Source organism: Sinohyriopsis cumingii, chromosome 12 (assembly GCF_028554795.1).
Source record: "Sinohyriopsis cumingii isolate HCF-2022 chromosome 12, ASM2855479v2, whole genome shotgun sequence".
Classification (NCBI taxonomy): domain Eukaryota; kingdom Metazoa; phylum Mollusca; class Bivalvia; order Unionida; family Unionidae; genus Sinohyriopsis; species Sinohyriopsis cumingii.
The window spans coordinates 30,064,151-30,084,080 of NC_142972.1; the positions used below are offsets into that span (position 1 = coordinate 30,064,151).

Genomic DNA, 19,930 nt, shown 5'->3' on the forward strand with positions numbered 1-19,930 from the left:
GAGGAAAAGAGAAGAATAAAGCAAACTGAAAAGAGAGCTAAAAAGAAGGATAAGCAAAAGCGTACTTTGGAGCTATGCCATCGTCTCTCGTAGACGGACGGATGCCAAGACTGATAAAGATAGGACGGGTTCGGCCAATGTGGGTATGTGAGAAAGCTTGCCAATAGCTTGTCGTGGGTCGGTGGTTCTTTCCGGAGTTTTCCCGGGTTCTTCCTCCACCATTAATACTGGCCGCCATGTATAGCCTATCTTGTGCTGAAAAAGGGCGTTAAACCCTACAACAACAACAATAACAACAACAAAGATATGAAGCAGTGGCGTCACTAGGGTTGGTGCCACCCAGTGCGGCAACTCGTGATGTCACCCCCATGGACCTCCTTCCTACACAAACATTCAAAAATGTTATGGACAGTCGTTTTGGTGTCAACCCCTCTGATGGTGTCACCCGGTGCGGTCCGCACCCCCCCTAGTGACGCCACTGAGAGGAAGTGAAGTCTTACAATGTACCTCTTCATTATCTCATAAAATTGCTTTGTAAGTAGAATATAATTATAAACCAAGTAGAAACTAAATTTGAAAAGTGTAATACAGAATAAATAAAGTGCACGTATAGCATGCTGACAACAGTATCAAGATAACAGCATTTTATGATAGAATAGAAATTTAAGAAATATTTTAACACGAATTATTCAGCTTTACATTTGTCCAGTTTAGCAATAGAAAAAGTATAGGAAATGAAAATTAACTCCACAATTAAGACAGTATGACATTCTAAAAGTTATTGTTGTTTATGTTGTGGGGTTTAACGCTATTTTTCAGCACACGATAGGCTATACATGATGGTCAGTATTGATTGTGGAGGAAGAACCCGGGAAAACTCTGGGAAGAACCACTGACCCACAAGAAGCTACTGGCAAGCTTTCTCACATACCCACATTGGCCGAATCCTAGACTCGAACCCACGCAGACAGTGGTGAGATGGCAGTGATCCGTAACGGAGAGCGCTTTAGACCACTCGGCCACTCGGGGCCCCATTCTAAAAGCAAAGCCAAATATGGCCGACACTTCAAAAGGCAGCCTATATATATGGCATATTGTAAAAGATGGCTGTCTTATAAAGATGTATAAATATTGTAACATACCTGCGGTATGTGCAATTTATATTTTTGTCTCCACTCATAACTTTATTACCTTTTATTTGTTTGATTATGGGAAGTCGCTCTTTGGTAGATAGATATCAAGCGGAGTAGTTAGCCAATTGCTAGGAGGGTGTGTTATAATGTAGAATATCCAATTTGTTGAAGCATGGATTAGTTTCGTACAATGGACCCTCCAAAATTTCTTAACGTCATATTGGGGATTTTACTGGAATACCCATCTGCTGTGCTTATGATTAAGTTTCAGAATTATTTGACCTTGATTGGACTCTAACCCATGATAGCTTTAGTTTCTGACACGAATTTTTGTTATTGAAAATAACACAGTTTCCTGTCAGCGTGAATCACCATTCATATGCCCCAGACTGACCACTTGACAACAAAGGATGTTGAATTTTAAGTGGTGTAAGAATTGAGGAAATACTATCTTCAAGACCACTGTATTCGCATAGAACGTGAGATGTGACAGTAACTCATATCGTCGGGAGGAAGGGTCACATCATGTCATGCTGTTTGTGACGGCCATATAATTTAATTTAACAGTTTTGGTGTGATTTGACAATAATATTCCAAGAGTTATTAAAAAACTATTGCTTCTTATTGGCCCAGTGTCAAAAATAGAGCATTTAGAGCAAATACTAATAGAAAAAACGTTATTTAAACTTGAAACGTCATTGTATATGCTGAGTTCACTTTATTCGTGTGTGTGTGTGTGTGTGTGTGTGTGTGTGGGTGGGTGTATGTGTGTATCGTATTAGGAGTATTATAGGAGCTGTAAAAAATGAATCCGCATATGAAATGAGAAAAATTTGTCACTTGACAATTGAAATGAATAGTAAAAGTTTGACTTATTATCAAAAATCAAACAAACATTAGAGTATAAAATTTATTATAATTGCAACATTAAGTGGAATATAGCTTCCGCCCCGTCACCATCAGTGTGTATATCTTCTTGAAAACGGAATGTTAGCCACTGATCAGTCCGCTTTACTATAAATGTATAATTGTATTTGAGCGAAAGGAAAACCTTTTGCCATGCTCATGGCAGACAAAAGTATGTCCTATGCATAATCAATAGTATGCCCATTTTGCAACTGCAATGGGAGAATTGACATTTGATTTTTATCCACCCACAGCTGCTAAAAGCCTAATGATTTTTTTGTTCTTGAAATAATGAGAGTTTTAAATACAACAATCGCTGAAAGACTTTTGACTTATCGTTACAGATTCCGTCAATGACAAGTTACTCGATGGAAGGACGAACGTACCGTTATTTTCAGGGCGATGCGCTGTATCCGTTCGGCTATGGGTTGTCGTATAGTACATTCCAGTACCTCAAGATGACATTCGACTCGGTGATTGTGGCCGGAGATCCTCTCTTTTTGTTCGGTCAAGTAAAGAACATGGGAGATGTGGACGGAGAGGAGGTAAGTGGATGTACCAAGCAAACCCCGAGCCTTTTGGTTGTAAGGACCTGGAATATTAACTGTAAATCAATAAATATCAAGCCTTTTGGTTGCAAGGACCTGGAATATTAACTTTAAATCAATAAATTATCAAGCCTTTTGGTTGTAAGGACCTGGAATATTAACTGTAAATCAATAAATCTCAAGCCTTTTGGTTGCAAGGACCTGGAATATTAACTTTAAATCAATAAATTATCAAGCCTTTTGGTTGTAAGGACCTGGAATATTAACTTTAAATCAATAAATCTCAAGCCTTTTAGTTGTAAGGACTTGGAATATTAACTTTAAATTAATAAATCTCAAGCCTTTTAGTTGTAAGGACCCGGAATATTAACTTTAAATCAATAAATCTCAAGCCTTTTAGTTGTAAGGACTTGGAATATTAACTTTAAATCAATAAATCTCAAGCCTTTTAGTTGTAAGGACTTGGAATATTAACTTTAAATTAATAAATCTCAAGCCTTTTAGTTGTAAGGACCCGGAATATTAACTTTAAATTAATAAATCTCAAGCCTTTTAGTTGTAAGGACTTGGAATATTAACTTTAAATCAATAAATCTCAAGCCTTTTAGTTGTAAGGACTTGGAATATTAACTTTAAATTAATAAATCTCAAGCCTTTTAGTTGTAAGGACCCGGAATATTAACTTTAAATTAATAAATCTCAAGCCTTTTAGTTGTAAGGACCTGGAATATTAACTTTAAATCAATAAATCTCAAGCCTTTTAGTTGTAAGGACTTGGAATATTAACCTTAAATTAATAAATCTCAAGCCTTTTAGTTGTAAGGACCCGGAATATTAACTTTAAATCAATAAATCTCAAGCCTTTTAGTTGTATGGACCCGGAATATTAACTTTAGATCAATAAATCTCAAGCCTTTTGGTTGTAAGAACCTGGAATATTAACTTTAATTCAATAACTCTCAAGCCTTTTGGTTGCAAGGACTTGGAATATTAACATTAAATCAATAAATCTCAAGCCTTTTGGTTGCAAGGACCTGGAATATTAACTTTAAATCAATAAATCTCAAGCCTTTTGGTTGTAAGGACTTGGAATATTAACTTTAAATCAATAAATCTCAAGCCTTTTAGTTGTAAGGACCTGGAATATTAACTTTAAATCAATAAATCTCAAGCCTTTTAGTTGTAAGGACTTGAAATATTAACTTTAAATCAATAAATCTCAAGCCTTTTGGTTGTAAGGACTTGAAATATTAACTTTAAATCAATAAATCTCAAGCCTTTTAGTTGTAAGGACTTGGAATATTAACTTTAAATCAGTAAATCTCAAGCCTTTTGGTTGTAAGGACTTGGATTATTAACTTTAATTCAATAACTCTCAAGCCTTTTGGTTGTAAAGACTTGAAATATTAACTTTAAATCAATAAATCTCAAGCCTTTTAGTTGTAAGGACTTGGAATATTAACTTTAAATCAGTAAATCTCAAGCCTTTTGGTTGCAAGGACTTGAAATATTAACTTTAAATCAATAAATCTCAAGCCTTTTAGTTGTAAGGACTTGGAATATTAACTTTAAATCAGTAAATCTCAAGCCTTTTGGTTGTAAGGACTTGGATTATTAACTTTAATTCAATAACTCTCAAGCCTTTTGGTTGTAAGGACTTGAAATATTAACTTTAAATCAATAAATCTCAAGCCTTTTAGTTGTAAGGACTTGAAATATTAACTTTAAATCAATAAATCTCAAGCCTTTTAGTTGTAAGGACTTGGAATATTAACTTTAAATCAGTAAATCTCAAGCCTTTTGGTTGTAAGGACTTGGATTATTAACTTTAATTCAATAACTCTCAAGCCTTTTGGTTGTAAGGACTTGAAATATTAACTTTAAATCAATAAATCTCAAGCCTTTTAGTTGTAAGGACGTGGAATATTAACTTTAAATCAGTAAATCTCAAGCCTTTTGGTTGTAAGGACTTGGAATATTAACTTTAAATCAATAAATCTCAAGCCTTTTGGTTGCAAGGACTTGGAATATTAACTTTAAATCAATAAATCTCAAGCCTTATAGTTGTAAGGACCTGGAATATTAACTTTAAATCAATAAATCTCAAGCCTTTTAGTTGTAAGGACTTGGAATATTAACTTTAAATCAGTAAATCTCAAGCCTTTTAGTTGTAAGGACTTGAAATATTAACTTTAAATCAATAAATCTCAAGCCTTTTAGTTGTAAGGACTTGGAATATTAACTTTAAATCAATAAATCTCAAGCCTTTTTGTTGTAAGGACTTGGAATATTAACTTTAAATCAATAAATCTCAAGCCTTATAGTTGTAAGGACTTGGAATATTAACTTTAAATCAATAAATCTCAAGCCTTTTGGTTTCAAGGACTTGGAATATTAACTTTAAATCAATAAATCTCAAGCCTTTTGGTTGTAAGGACCTGGAATATTAACTGTAAATCAATAAATCTCAAGCCTTTTGGTTGTAAGGACCTGGAATATTAACTTTAAATCAATAAATCTCAAGCCGTTTGGTTGTAAGGACTTGGAATATTAACTTTAAATCAATAAATCTCAAGCCTTTTAGTTGTAAGGACTTGGAATATTAACTTTAAATCAATAAATCTCAAGCCTTTTGGTTGTAAGGACCTGGAATATTAACTTTAAATCAATAAATCTCAAGCCTTATAGTTGTAAGGACCTGGAATATTAACTTTAAATCAATAAATCTCAAGCCTTTTAGTTGTAAGGACTTGGAATATTAACTTTAAATCAATAAATCTCAAGCCTTTTGGTTGCAAGGACTTGAAATATTAACTTTAAATCAATAAATCTCAAGCCTTTTAGTTGTAAGGACTTGGAATATTAACTTTAAATCAATAAATCTCAAGCCGTTTGGTTGTAAGGACTTGGAATATTAACTTTAAATCAATAAATCTCAAGCCTTATAGTTGTAAGGACCTGGAATATTAACTTTAAATCAATAAATCTCAAGCCTTTTAGTTGTAAGGACTTGGAATATTAACTTTAAATCAATAAATCTCAAGCCTTTTGGTTGTAAGGACTTGGAATATTAACTTTAAATCAATAAATCTCAAGCCTTATAGTTGTAAGGACTTGGAATATTAACTTTAAATCAATAAATCTCAAGCCTTTTGGTTTTAAGGACCTGGAATATTAACTTTAAATCAATAAATCTCAAGCCTTATAGTTGTAAGGACCTGGAATATTAACTTTAAATCAATAAATCTCAAGCCTTTTGGTTTGTAAGGACTTGGAATATTAACTTTAAATCAATAAATCTCAAGCCGTTTGGTTGTAAGGACTTGGAATATTAACTTTAAATCAATAAATCTCAAGCCTTTTGGTTGTAAGGACCTGGAATATTAACTTTAAATCAATCAATCTCAAGCCTTTTGGTTGTAAGGACCTGGAATATTAACTTTAAATCAATCAATCTCAAGCCTTATAGTTGTAAGGACTTGGAATATTAACTTTAATTAATAAATCAACAGAATAGATTGCACATTTAGCTGCACTGGGCATGAAATGTGCATACTTTCCAGCGCTTTTCTTACGAAACACATCTGATAAACCAGAGGAAAGAAATGAGAAACTTATATTAAAGAATAAACTAGGGTCCTGTGGAAAATATATTAAAGAAGAAACTAGAGTCCTGTTGAAAACTTACAATAAAGAAGAAACTAGAGTCCTGATGAAAATTGTTATTAGTACCTATAGAAAGTATACAGCAAAAGATACTTTCCATAAACACAGCATTCAGCGTTGACAGTAACATATACACCGGACAACAATAGTTGTTTTAGCAGGCCAGTACAAAGTACATTTGTACAGCTTTCCAAACAACGAGCAAAGCTTAAAAATCAAAACAAAAGAGCAAAACCTTTGTTGCGAATTCAATTACGCTGGAGTTTGTTGCTTAACAAGTTTACATTAATCATAATTTTTCCTTTTCTCGCCGAAGCAGTAGCTATAATTCGTACATAATGTTTCGCTGTTTTTGTTGTTGTTGTAGGGGCGGTGGTTGTCTATTTAAGTTCTTGACATCCATGCAGTTTTATATATCAATGATTGCAGGTGGTACAACTGTATATCTCCTGGGCAGACACAAAAGAGGTGATGCCCAGACTTCAACTGGCGGGCTTTCAGAGAATTTACGTTCCGAAGAAGAGTTCCATCGAGTTCAAGTTTGTCGTACAACCTCATTCTATGGCTGTGTGGACAGATGATAAGGGATTTATTGTAGGCCCAGGTACCTTAATTAAGTTTCGATAAACCTTTTATTTGTAAAAGTTTTCTACATATTCACTATTTATGCATCAGGTGTCTAGTTTCGTCCTAACCACTGTTGCTATGGTTACTTTGTTCGTTTCATTGTTTAATCTTCTTACATAATCAGGCGCATATTATTAACCGCACTGAAACTTCCCCGACAACTGCGTTACATTTTCGGTGACTGAGACCACATGGAATCTGCATCCTCCATCTTAGTAAAAATACTGAATCTCTGTACTTTTTTCCCCATTATGCACTGCGCCCATTAGTCTGCTTCCCTGTTTCGTATAACTAAATAACTAAAGCAGGAGACAGGTTTTACTAGTTACGGGACTATTGCCAATTTAGGCCGGGCACCAGAGCTATGCAAAAATAATTTCATTCAAACTAGACTGGCTTTCTGTCCCAATTTTAGTGTAGCCAGTATTCTTAGTTGAGGTATGGAGCGGTTATCACTTGAACATACATGAATACGAAAGGTCTATGATCCACCTGACCAAAGCTGTTCGTACTTAAAACCTTTATTTGCACATTCTCGCGGCCACTTGGTCAGATTCCTGCACACTCACTAAATATCCCGATATACATTAGAATATTTGGGAATGCAAACAGTCTAATTCTTCAATGTCTGATTCTATTATTTACGTAATTCTGAAACTTTTGTTAGCGACACATTATGTTATTCCTAAGAGATACAACATGTATGAAACTTTTCGCTATAAAAATTGCTTTTAAGTGCTCCATTGTCCAGGTATTAAGTGTACTAACCGATTCTTATGTTTTATAGGTAACATCAACGTGTACGTGGGCGGACAGCAACCCAATCAAAAGCGGTCGGTTCCTTCTAACGTCATGGAAGGGCAATTCACAATTGCAGGAACGGAGGTGTTAGGGAGAATATAGCTTGGTGAAGACCAAAGATTCAAGACAATTTATCCATCCTGTTCCTTAACTATTTACAAAGAAATAACCATTGACGAAATTGGAAATTAATGATGTGAATACCACCAGACGAAGAGTATCACGTTATAATGTTTTCCGACCATCTGTTTGTCCGTATTTCTGTTCCCAATTTGGATTCCGCACAATAAAAACTAGATTTCCTTACCATCTGCTGTTATTAAATGTTGTAAAGGGTTTGCGTTTTGGGGCAAGGAAGAAATCTGCTGATGTTAGTCTCAAAGGTTTATGTCCAGGACTGAAATAAGGAAAACGATTTCTACAAAATGACTTGATTAGTAATTTTCTTGACCAAACCTTGTGAGTAGCTTGCAATTAAGGTAAGAAAGATATCTATTGATTTTGTGATCAAAGGTCAAATATTAAGGTCACAGTTACTCTAATAAAAACATAAGTTTCCAGACCATAGAAAAAGGAAATAAAATTTCGACAAAACCTACGTTAGTTCTGTACCACGTGTATTGAGGCCACTATGTAGATGGCTTGCATTAGAGACAGGGTTAAAGGTCATGGTCAGAAGGACTCCAAGAAGAATAAAAGATTTGAACAAAATAACTTAAGTCATATGCCAGAAACCATTACCAAATTCTGCGGATGGTTTAAATCTGAAATAAAAATCGCATCGATTTATAGGTTCGGGGTTCAGAAGTTGAATGATCATGGCCAATAAAATGAAAGAAGTAATGTGGGTTCCGCAAAATCACTTGAGTTATATGTCTTTTACTAATTTTTGTGGATTGCTTACGTTTAAGACGAGGACGACACCTGTTGATTCTGGATTCAAAAGGTCAACTATATGACCAATGAAAGTGAGTTGTACATAATAAAATGTATATTAATAATATTGACCACACGGAGGGTGTATACTATTCCGGTATTCATGTCTTGAGATAACCTGTCAAAGTGCAAAGCAGACATGTGCAACTTCCTCTAAGACGCTGGCCTGAAAAGCTTTTTATTTTGTAAAGCCAAAAGTAATGATGCAAATAAGCGGATAAAACCAGGTCGCGGGCATGTGGGTCGTAGGATGCGCATGCCTGATGTATAGGGTTCCTGCCAGCGTAATCCGCATGTGTGAATTTTTATGTTTTATCATGATATGGTATCAGAGCACACCACATCATCAAGGTCTTAAAAGGAAAGTACATGCTGCATTTTATTTATTACATATAGTCTGTATGCGATATCGTTTAAATAATCTTTACACCAGAAGGAATTACTTTGTTTGCATTTCTGCGAAATAAAATATCGGTCACCATTAGAGACATGTCTCAAAATTGGTTTGTGCTTTACAATGGCTACATGTACTACACAGCTGTGGTTATATAACTTCCATGCCTAACATATCAAACACATGATAGTCAGGCATTCATGATGCTGAAGCTAAAAAAGGAACTGATGTTTTAATGTTCTGCCTTTGTAAGAGATGATTTATCTATTGTTATAGTTCTATCAATCACATGATGTATATGTTATCAAAATTGTTGCATTCACATGATTTATATATTGCCACAGATCTAGCGATCACATGATTTATCTATTGTTACAGCTCTAGCAATCACATGATTTATCTATTGTTACAGCTCTATCGATCACATGATTTATCTATTGTTACAGCTCTATCGATCACATGATTTATCTATTGTTACAGATCTAGCGATCACATGATTTATCTATTGTTACAGCTCTATCGATCACATGATTTATCTATTGTTACAGCTCTAGCGATCACATGATTTATCTATTGTTACAGATCTAGCGATCACATGATTTATCTATTGTTACAGATCTAGCGATCACATGATTTATCTATTGTTACAGATCTAGCGATCACATGATTTATCTATTGTTACAGATCTAGTGATCACATGATTTATATATTGTTACAGATCTAGCGATCACACAATGTAATTGTTGTCATAGTTCAAGCGATCACATGATTGATATATTGTCACAGATCTAACGATCACATGATCTATTTTCACAGTTGTAGCGATCACATGATTTATCTATTGTCACAGTTCTAGCGATCACATGATTGATCTATTGTCACAGTTCTAGCGATCACAACATCATCTTTTTATACTTTAACTCGGGGATCATCACAAATGTTCAAGTCCTAGTTGGCAAAACAGGCACAGTCGATTTAACAGTAACCGAAACTCGCGGTTGAGTGTAGTGTTTTTTATTTTAATTTTAAACTCTAACAACTTTCTTAACTTTGATGCATACAACCGCTAATGTTTTTATTGCCATTCATATACTGTCCTCTGCAATATGGATGTAACAAACACACGGTATACTCGCTGCAATTAAAAATAGTTTGATATAAAATATTTTCATGAGCAATAGTGTATCTGAACTTCATTTATATTTTCTGTATATAGTTATTTGATATCATATAATAGATTGAAAATTGTGATAGACTTTTCCTTTATTCAGTGACGGACATGAAGCTGGAATTTATACATATCGCTTATTATTCTATACTCCTTTTTCTCTGTTAATTTTATATTGTCAGACTCTTGCATTATTTTAGTATACTGAACACCCTGATTATTGCACACACGTACACGACACATGTATCTAAAAATAGTATACTATATTATATTAGGAACTATTTTGTAAACAAACCATATACACTCATGTAGCAGATGATTTAGGTTTTAGTTTATTAGATTTGTTTGTGGGTAGAGAACTAAAACAGCTCATTCGTTTATTTGAAAGTAGAGATGATAAAGTGAATCATGTGGTTCAGTTTACTGAGTCACAAATGAAACTTTCAAACAAGCAAATGAATGAACGTGATATTCGCAATGTCCACAACAAACATGAGAGACGCAGTATTGAAATACCATTCTGAGTATTTAAACAGTTACTTAGGAGAAATGTTCGTAATTTTTCGTTAACGGGATTGTTCAAACTATGAACAGTGCTCTCTGGGGCATATAAAAATAGCATAGAAAAGCATACTGAGGGCAAAGGCTATATTATATCTATCAGAGACTTACTGTTTTATAAGTGAAAGTACTAGAGTCATGGGGAAAAATTGTAACTGAAGGATTTAGTAGAAAAGTAAGGGCCTCAGAGTCATTAAGCCAAAATAACGAAGAATTCTTATTTCTGCTGGCTTAAAGGACTGTCACATACCAGCTACTTTGCAATTTTCTGAGTTAACTCTGTTGATACGATGTTTCGGATTTAGGCTAGCGATAGATGCCTTCTAGGTGATAACATAGCTGGGGTTAGTACAAATAGCATGGAAGTGAAAAGGCATAAACATGTCTTCTTTACCTGGTAAGAAGAATTATAAAAAAAATGTGCTTATATTTTGGCGTCTTGAATTTTCTCAAAATGTACTTTCTTAGCTCTGCACATCAGAATTAGATGAGCGATGTCAAGGTTCTAATCCTTGAATACACATTTCGAAATTGTACTGTAATTTCGACTACATTCCAAGTGCAGTAACTTTCACCTTACAGCATCAAAATGAAATAAATGTGATATTCCACTGCGTGTTTTTTGATCATTTCAATTGAAAGACTTCATAGTTTTCCAACATAATCGAGAAAAAACAATCTGTTAATTTCAGACGAACTGGAAAAGCTGTTGCAATGCATATTCATTTACAATTTGACTCTCAGGCCCGGCCCTAGGCCAACGCGAACGAGGCAACCGCCCTGGGCCCTGCGCTTTCAGGGGCCCCGCGCTGCTGGCTATACACTTTTTATCATTGTGGTGAGATTGAACAGACTTTTTGATTGGGGCCCTGCTCATCGCTTGCTTCCTTGGGCCCCGCACATCCTAGGGCCGGGCCTGTTGACTCTAAATATCAATTGTACGTAGACCAAAACGACAATTCTCTTTTTTTTTTAAACTGATGTCGAGCTCGAGACTGTATTCAAAGGTCACTGGGCAGTGCTATGCACGCATTAATATTGCTATTGTGTATTGACGAATCTATGATTGTGTTTATATTTTCGAATACAGCATAGATTAAATTACTTTGTTTCTTGTAGTGTATTTTTTATTATTAAGCCTTAGGTAGAATAAGAAAATGAGTATATAACAAAAATATTACTGCATTTGTATGGGAAAATATAAAGTAGTTTTCTCATATAAATACTCCATTCCCACAGGTCATGCAGTATTAATCCGAAAAAACTTGTTCATATTTTCCCATACAAATGCAGTAAGTTATAAATATCATCTTTGCTCAATAAAATTATTTTTTTCTTATTCCCACATATTGATTTATTTCATTCCATCCGTGTGACAAAACCAAAGTGACGATTGAATATTTCATCTAAATCGATTAATCAGTTAAAACTCAAATCGTGCCTTATATAACAATCTGTTTGCAGTCAAGACAAGAAGAGCATTGCGGTCTTTGATTGCTTTAAATAGAAAACAAATACAAGAACAAAACAATATAATCCAGATAGTCATTGTCATAGTCCGATGATTTTAATGTTTTACACTCTATCATGGTCGACGCGCTTGATTCTTCTAGACTTCTCAATTGAATTTAATTATTAAGATATGTATATATGAGGGGATGTACGTCTAGCCCTCCAGAGCTTCGATAATGACGGTATTTACATAGTTTGATAGCGGTAAATGCATACTGAACCGATACTCGAAATCCAAAGAGGGTGCAATACATTTTGTTAAAATTAAAAGGAATGTTCAAACCCTCTGACATTGAGATTAATCAAGTCTTTAGTCTTACGTACGGTCGGACGCGCAAACGGATAAAGAGATAGCTGTCCTCCAAAGCGAGTTCGACAATAACCAGGACGTAATAAAGTACATCGAATTCACACAGTTAGGAAACGTTTTGAATGAGGCCTGAAGTTGAGGCTGCACAGCCACTAATACATTTTTGCGACCTTGATCTTGAATACAAATTTCCTTCAATTTAAGTGTGAAGTTCATATGTCAAGTGGCTGTTCCTTTCGCCCTGTGCCGCGTGATTCCCTGCATTAATATATATATATATATATATATATATATATATATATATATATATATATATATATATATATATATATATATATATATATGAGAGAGAGAGAGAGAGAGAGGGAGAGAGAGCGATCACTGGCTAGCTTTGGACTTTCCTTTAAATTCATCACCACTAGATTGGACCCTCTGTTAAATCCATTATGGCTAGCTTTGGATTTTCACTTAAATCCGTATATGGCTAGCTTTGGACTTTCCATTAAATCCATGAATGGCTAGTTTTGATAAATGGTGAGGATGAAATTGTCATGCATTTCCTAACGTTAATATTGTCGTTATGTTCACGCTCCGAAATTCCGCTTTTGTGCACGAGTTTGTTTAGTTAGTGTCTACGACACTTTGAGAAATTAATTTTCTTTAAATAATTGAAATCCTCGAGGTAACTAGAACAAACTATTCGTGTAAAGAAACCATCTTTGACTGATACCTAAGTATTAATATGTTGTCTTTTGTTGCAGGCCCGGATTGGGGTGGTGGTGGTGTCTTTTCTTCCCAAACCCCGTCTGTGGACTGTAAATTTGCTTTTCTTACAAGATTAGGATAACGACCCTCAGCATCTCTTTCTCCTCCGGACATATCATTGACAGGCTATATTTAGTTGCTGTTCTTTTAAGTTATTCCGCCCGATGTTTTAACTCGTTCATTACAAACATAAAATGTATACCTAGACTGTTGTCTCGTATACACATTGTTCGTTGGCCCATTATTGATATGCTTATTGCCAACAGTTTTAGGCCTAAAATCATACAGGTTGTTAACTCGTATCAGATGAGGGTAATGATATGGACAAAGAACATCCACTTCAAATAGTTATTTTTTAAAGAACTAATATCAAAACATCCTTTCAGGAGAAAAAATACAAAAATTTCCAGTGGAGAAGCTTTCATTAAGGAGAAAAATATTAAAATTTCCAGTAAAGAAACTTATTTTTCTCATAAATAATGCTGGCCAGTACTCTCATTTTGTTGTTCCTCTGAAAAAAAGGCACAAAGTGAAAATTACATAACAGAAAATCAGAAAAAATAGAACTTTTGAACAAAACGTTTCTATCAGCCTTCACACCAATTACACTCTTCATGAGCAAAGTTACTTCATGATGAAATATTATATATTCTAAGGATTATCTACCACAAATCCTTAACTTAACTCAAATTCCTACAAATTGGTTTAGAACAAATGTGTTTTGCTAACTTAATAACGATAAAAAGTAATGAAAGTGATACATCAAACTACATACCTATTTGACTCATATGCATTTTATGTGAAGATTTGGATAATGTAGTTATATCTAACGAATAAATTAACAAAGCATTTAACCGATTCGGCCCCGATCCCGTCTGTAGGCGTGATGAGGTTGTACCCTATTTCCGAGCTCTGCAGCATCAAGGTCATTGAAGATACACCAAAGTGGGTGGTATTACAAAAAGCAGACAGATATATCTCTAAAATGATACCAGATAATCTGGAAGTTCTAGTTGCACTACAAAATTGGACCCGGTTTTTTTTTTCATCCAAAATTCGCTCGTGGTCGGAATGCGATTTTGTATCCGGATTTTAGACCTTTTGGTCTCAGGCAGACCGGTCTGAACTGCACAGAGACAGGTGATCCTTTGCAAAAACTAGGATAAGGTGGGCATTTGGAATAAAGAGCGGTCTCCATACAAAAATGATGGGTTCATTAAGCAAAAAAAAAAACAAAAAAAAAAAAAAAAATATCCAACTTTTACCCTTTTTTTCATGCGCAAGCAAAATAACCAATGGATAATGATGTTTCTTATACAACTAGGCATTAATCTCATGGAAAATCTGTTGAAAGCCGATGTATTACGATGTATTCTGAAATAGCCCTCCAAATGTCTTTCCTACCCACATTTCAGGCGAAAACGACAAAAATCTCTGAGGCCGAATGAGTTAAGGAAGCATAATTTACTGTATTTTTCTTAAAGCATGGATTTCGTGAAAAATTAAGGTCAGTATATATAATTTGTTGGAGAATTAGCAAGAAACCTTCCACACGGCCATTAATCTGTTATAATACGTCTTGACTTCAATAACGCTTTTGATACTACTTTATAAACTGGACATGACACCATAAATTAAATATTAAACTGGATTACAACTTTCCAGAGAGAATACAGTCAGTAATAAATATCCCAATCAGGGCGTTCTGCGAGCATGGTTTGCCACCTCCTTGGATAATGTTCTCTAGCTTCATCTCAGACTAAACAGGAGGCGTCAGCAGCGTCACTCCGTTCACCTACAGATAACAAAGTATGCTCACAAGCCCCATCTTCTGTGCTAGAATTCACTATGACAATAGTGGACTCGAAAAAGTCTTTCGCTTGTTGCCACAAAGTTGTTCTTCTCCTTCTTCGTCAACAGCTTGGTCCAGACTTACAACACTTATCGACATGCTCATCTACAAAAACAACTGGTGTTCAATTATCATCGCTGTCGAGTACAGTGGCTGACTCGGAGAGCATCGTAGTGAGATAGCGGCCATGTTAATAGCAAAGCCCACGTCAGTAAACGTAGCAGATGCCGTCCTGCACGGTGCAAGTATGGGCTGGCTTTGTAGTTTTCATATTCCATCACCGATCCAACATAAGGTTATTTGACGCAGTTATTGAGGATACGATGGTCTTGATACGTTACTATCGGACTCTGTCATCGAAATCTAACTGCGCGAGGTCAATAACAAAACCTTTAATGTTGAATTATTGGCCCGCTTAGGTTGATCAACATATCTCGCAAGCCGACCCAATATCAGTGTACATGCACTCTCGGAGCTCACTCTAGACATGACAGTGCCATAATGAATAACAGTTTGGAGGATACAAAATGTCCCTGTTCAGACGCGATCGGAATCGACCATACGTATCATATCGCACCAGGTCAATACCGAAAATCTTCCCCATGAGTAGTGTGATGTAATGGGGTTTCTCAGCCAAAACCCTATTTTGTATTAGGACGTCAGCATGATTACCCCGTCAGATTACCCTGTGAAAGACAAAAGGAACGTAGTCCGGTGTGGTATATTTTAAATTACATTTATCATGTGATGGACCTCGATACTTTCCAATAATATGACAGTGATCTTTTACACGATCTTGAGGCAAAAGCGCCCCCTCACAAATATGACATATTTCTGCTGTATTAAATTAAGCTTCCTGTTTTACTGTTAGAGGTTTCATTTTTTTTGTCTTAGTGAGTAACATCATGATGAGATCAATTTCGCTGATACGGTTTCTTATCAACCAGACAGCAGGATCTTTACCTCTATAAATATTTATTGGTTTTGATAAAGATCTATCAACAGCACAAACGACTTTATACTCTACTCCGCAAGAAATATACTCTTGTATTTTTCATATCGATGATTTATCAGGGTTATTTTTCTGCTCCATGCACTGGAAGTAAAATAGACTCGAAATCTGCATATATTATAAAAGGCACGTTCATCTTATTGCTGTAATTTGTAAATTGAAATATCTTTTTGTCTCACCAGGCCTTTTTCCTTATGCTTGTTATATTGACCTCCGACCAGCCCGTTAAAGTTTTCACTCACACGTAATGATTTTGATAAAACAATAAATTGACTGTTGTTTGTGATGTTCGATTGTTCATGTATCTTGGATATATCTTTTGTTAATCATCACCACCAGATACATTAACACCTGCAGGCAACAGCTGTTTATTTTGCTTTTCGAAGTTTGGAATTTGATATTCAGAAACAGGAAAGACAATCCCGCTAAAGTTTAGATTGTTAACATGACAAATTTATTCGATACTCGATATGGATGATCTCGTGCAGGAAATAACGCTGATAATACTGCCAGTTGGAAACATTTTTTATCGCCATAATATTTGACATTAATACAACATTTCGAATTTTTTATATTTTAATTGGCAATTCGACATACGAGTTACCTCGCAGTGGATTATAATTCATAGTGTGAAACTCTTTCTGTTATTTCATCAAATTTCCAACCAGAACCAGATGCAGTGTACTCATCGATTTTCTTCCATATCTCCTGAAATACATTATCTGACAACGATATTAAATCTGTCCCTGTTAGAATTCGACTAGATTTTGATGTAATATAAGGATCGAAAAATTCCTCACGTTGCTGAGCAGCTTGAAGGATAATCATATCATTGGCTTGCTGTTGGGATTCCAGAGATATATTTAGCTTAGAAAGCTTAATAAAAAACTGAACTATAATCTTTAGACCCTTGTGCGTGGCAAGTTTGGATTTAATTGTTGGCAGAAGCAGATGATATAACTTTTTGGCAGAGAAATTTGCTAGTAAACACTTATAAAATCGCCAACTGTTATCAAACCCAGCAAATGCGGTTGCAATTTTTCTAAGTTGATATCATTCCGTCGAGAATAGAATTTTCTTTGCTATATCGGCAAGATTCAACATCGCTATATCTACTCTTTTACATTTCTCTAATAGTACGATACGAAAATATTAATTAGAGAAATAAAATTGCAATTATTAGAACATTAGCAGAATTATGCTTAGTGAACTTGAAACAACGGTTAGTGAGCAGGAGATATTTTACATTCATCAGAAGTACAACTTTTATGCAGGAAATATGCTTGGAGTGGTGACTAATCTTAAAACTAAATCTTCGTTTGGGATTAGAATTCCGGATGGTTATAAGATAAAAGTAAAATCGGAGAATGATGGTAAATATACTGAAATGTTAATCAAGGACTTCATTTATTCGTTGTTTTGTGATGAAATTCCAACGGGGATGAGAGTGTATCAGGTAAATGATCAGGTAACTGATAATAACATCCCAAACTTGCAAGATGAATTTCATCCACATTCGGTCTATGATTTTTACAAGGCAAATGATAGGTTACTGCATTTGTATGGAAAAATATGAACGATTTTTTTCGGATGGAAATATTGCACGCCCTTGGGAATTCAGTATATCTATCCGACGAAATGAGTTCATATTTTCCCATACAAATGCAGTAACCTTGTTATTATATGATCATTTCTTATTCTAACTAAGGCTTAATTATATAAACAAAAATACACTACAAGAAACAAAGTAACTGATTGTATGCCGTGTTCCAAACTAAATACACAAGCGGATTCATCATTACACAACAACATTATTAATGCGCAGATAACTCCGCCCAGATACATTTGAACTTTGTCGCGCGCTAGACATAACTTTGTAAGAAAATGGCGGCTTGTTCTACTTAAAATTTTAATTTGGAGTCATATTGTGAATAAATGCGCATTAAAACAACTTTTCCATTTGATCTGGAATGAATAAATTTTGGTATTTGTGTCGATTCTACAAAATGACGTGATTATGGACTGGATTTATCTGTGTCAATAAAGTACCTCGGATTTCAGCAGCGTGTTGACATCTGCAAGTGTGTTTCTGTTCTGTCAGCCAATGTTCGAAATCATAATGTGGGAAAAATGTGAGGTCTTTTAATTGCAAGTTTTAAAAAGACGCTATGGAATATAATGTTTATTCCATTTCGAGTGCAGTAAGGATGCTTTAATTGCACTTGGGATATAGTCGAAATTACAGTACAATTTCGAAATGTGTAATCAAGCTTGGGAACCCATGACATGGCTCATTTCATTGGATTTGCAGAACTAAAAAAGGATTTTTCGAGGAAATTCATGATGTAAAACTGTAAGTATAGTTTTGCCATTCTTACTACTAGCTAAAGAAGACAGTATATGCCTTGTCACTTGCATGTTTTTTGTAGGGACCCAGTAATTAAATTAATTATGGCGTCTATCTCTCCTAAATGCGAAACATTGTAACGAGAAAGTTAACGCGGAATGTGTCAAAACAGCTGGTATGTGGCAGCCCACGAAACATCTGCTTTTGTTCATTCAGAAACAAATTTAATCAACCAAAATGTAAAGCGCATACTACGTGAGTGCACATGATTTGTTTATAAAATAGTTCCTAATACACTTCTGGGCAAAGTGAGTGCAATATGAAGTGAGCGCGAGTGCAGTATCGTGAAATACTGAACGATTTTGACAATGTAAAGTTAACGGAGAAAAAATGAGCATATAATAATTATAGGTTACTGTATTTGTATGGGAAAATATGAACGAGTTTTTTGGATGGAAATACTGCACAACCTTGGGAGTATATCCATCCGACAAAACGAGTTCATATTTTCCCATACAAATGCAGTAACCATTTTATTATATGCTCGTTTTTGTTTAACTACCTAAGGCTTAATAATAGCATACATTACAAGAAACAGTGTATCTGATTTATGCTTTATTCCAAAATAAATTCACAACCATAGATTCTTCAATACACAATAACAGTATTCATGAGCACACAGGTCCGCCCACCGACCTTTTACCTTCATAGCGCTCAGTGCGCTCAGTCACTCATTTGAAAAATAAATACCATTTTGCTCTATCTGAAATTGAAATTTAAAGTCTATTATGAATGACTGCGCAATTGAACAAAGTTTTCTGTGCTCGTCTCGGCCTCTAAATCCAAACATGTTTGCAAAAAAGTAGACGAGGGATAATTGCAAAGCAGCTGGCGTGTGAGAGCCCATTTCACCGGCTGAAAATAAAACTTTGTCATTATGGCTTATCGGCTCTGATGCTCTTGCTTTTCTTCCAAAAACAGCCTTCTTCAGTTGCATTTTTATTAGAATTTAGTGCTTCGATTGATTTCTGAAATGGACGGTCTCTAAGAGGTACTGGGTACCCTTTAGCCTTAACATGTCATTCTGTCCTATTTCTTATGGAATCTAAAGAGCATGGCTCATACTCAGAACCATTGGCTTTGCAAATCCTTATAAACGTATCGGCTAAATACGTGCTTAAATGATCCGGAATTATATTTTCAATGCAGTGTATCTCACGTTTGTTGTCATACAGCCATCGATGCACATTTCGGATATCACGTTCAGTCTCCTGCTTTGTTGAAATTTTGTTTTGTGATTCCATGAATTCATCCACATTGTCAACTTTGGCATCTCTACTTTCAAATGGCTCAAACGGCTGGTTTACTTCATCCACAGACAAATAAAATAAA

The 19,930-nt window shown here is 35.0% G+C and overlaps 1 protein-coding gene across 3 annotated transcripts in view; it reads left to right on the forward strand.

The window, feature by feature from the left end:
* The window catches only part of LOC149786177 (uncharacterized), a 49,654-nt gene extending 41,858 nt beyond the window's left edge, over positions 1-7,796 (forward strand). For all 3 annotated transcript variants that reach the window (XM_089976532.1, XM_089976533.1, XM_089976534.1), the window contains 3 exons: positions 2,384-2,584; positions 6,683-6,857; positions 7,668-7,796. In XM_089976532.1, coding sequence (XP_089832658.1) covers positions 2,384-2,584; positions 6,683-6,857; positions 7,668-7,783 — 492 coding nt within the window. In that variant the 3' untranslated portion in view covers positions 7,784-7,796. The remainder of the gene's footprint in view (positions 1-2,383; positions 2,585-6,682; positions 6,858-7,667) is intronic.
* Positions 7,797-19,930: the final 12,134 nt, after the last annotated feature.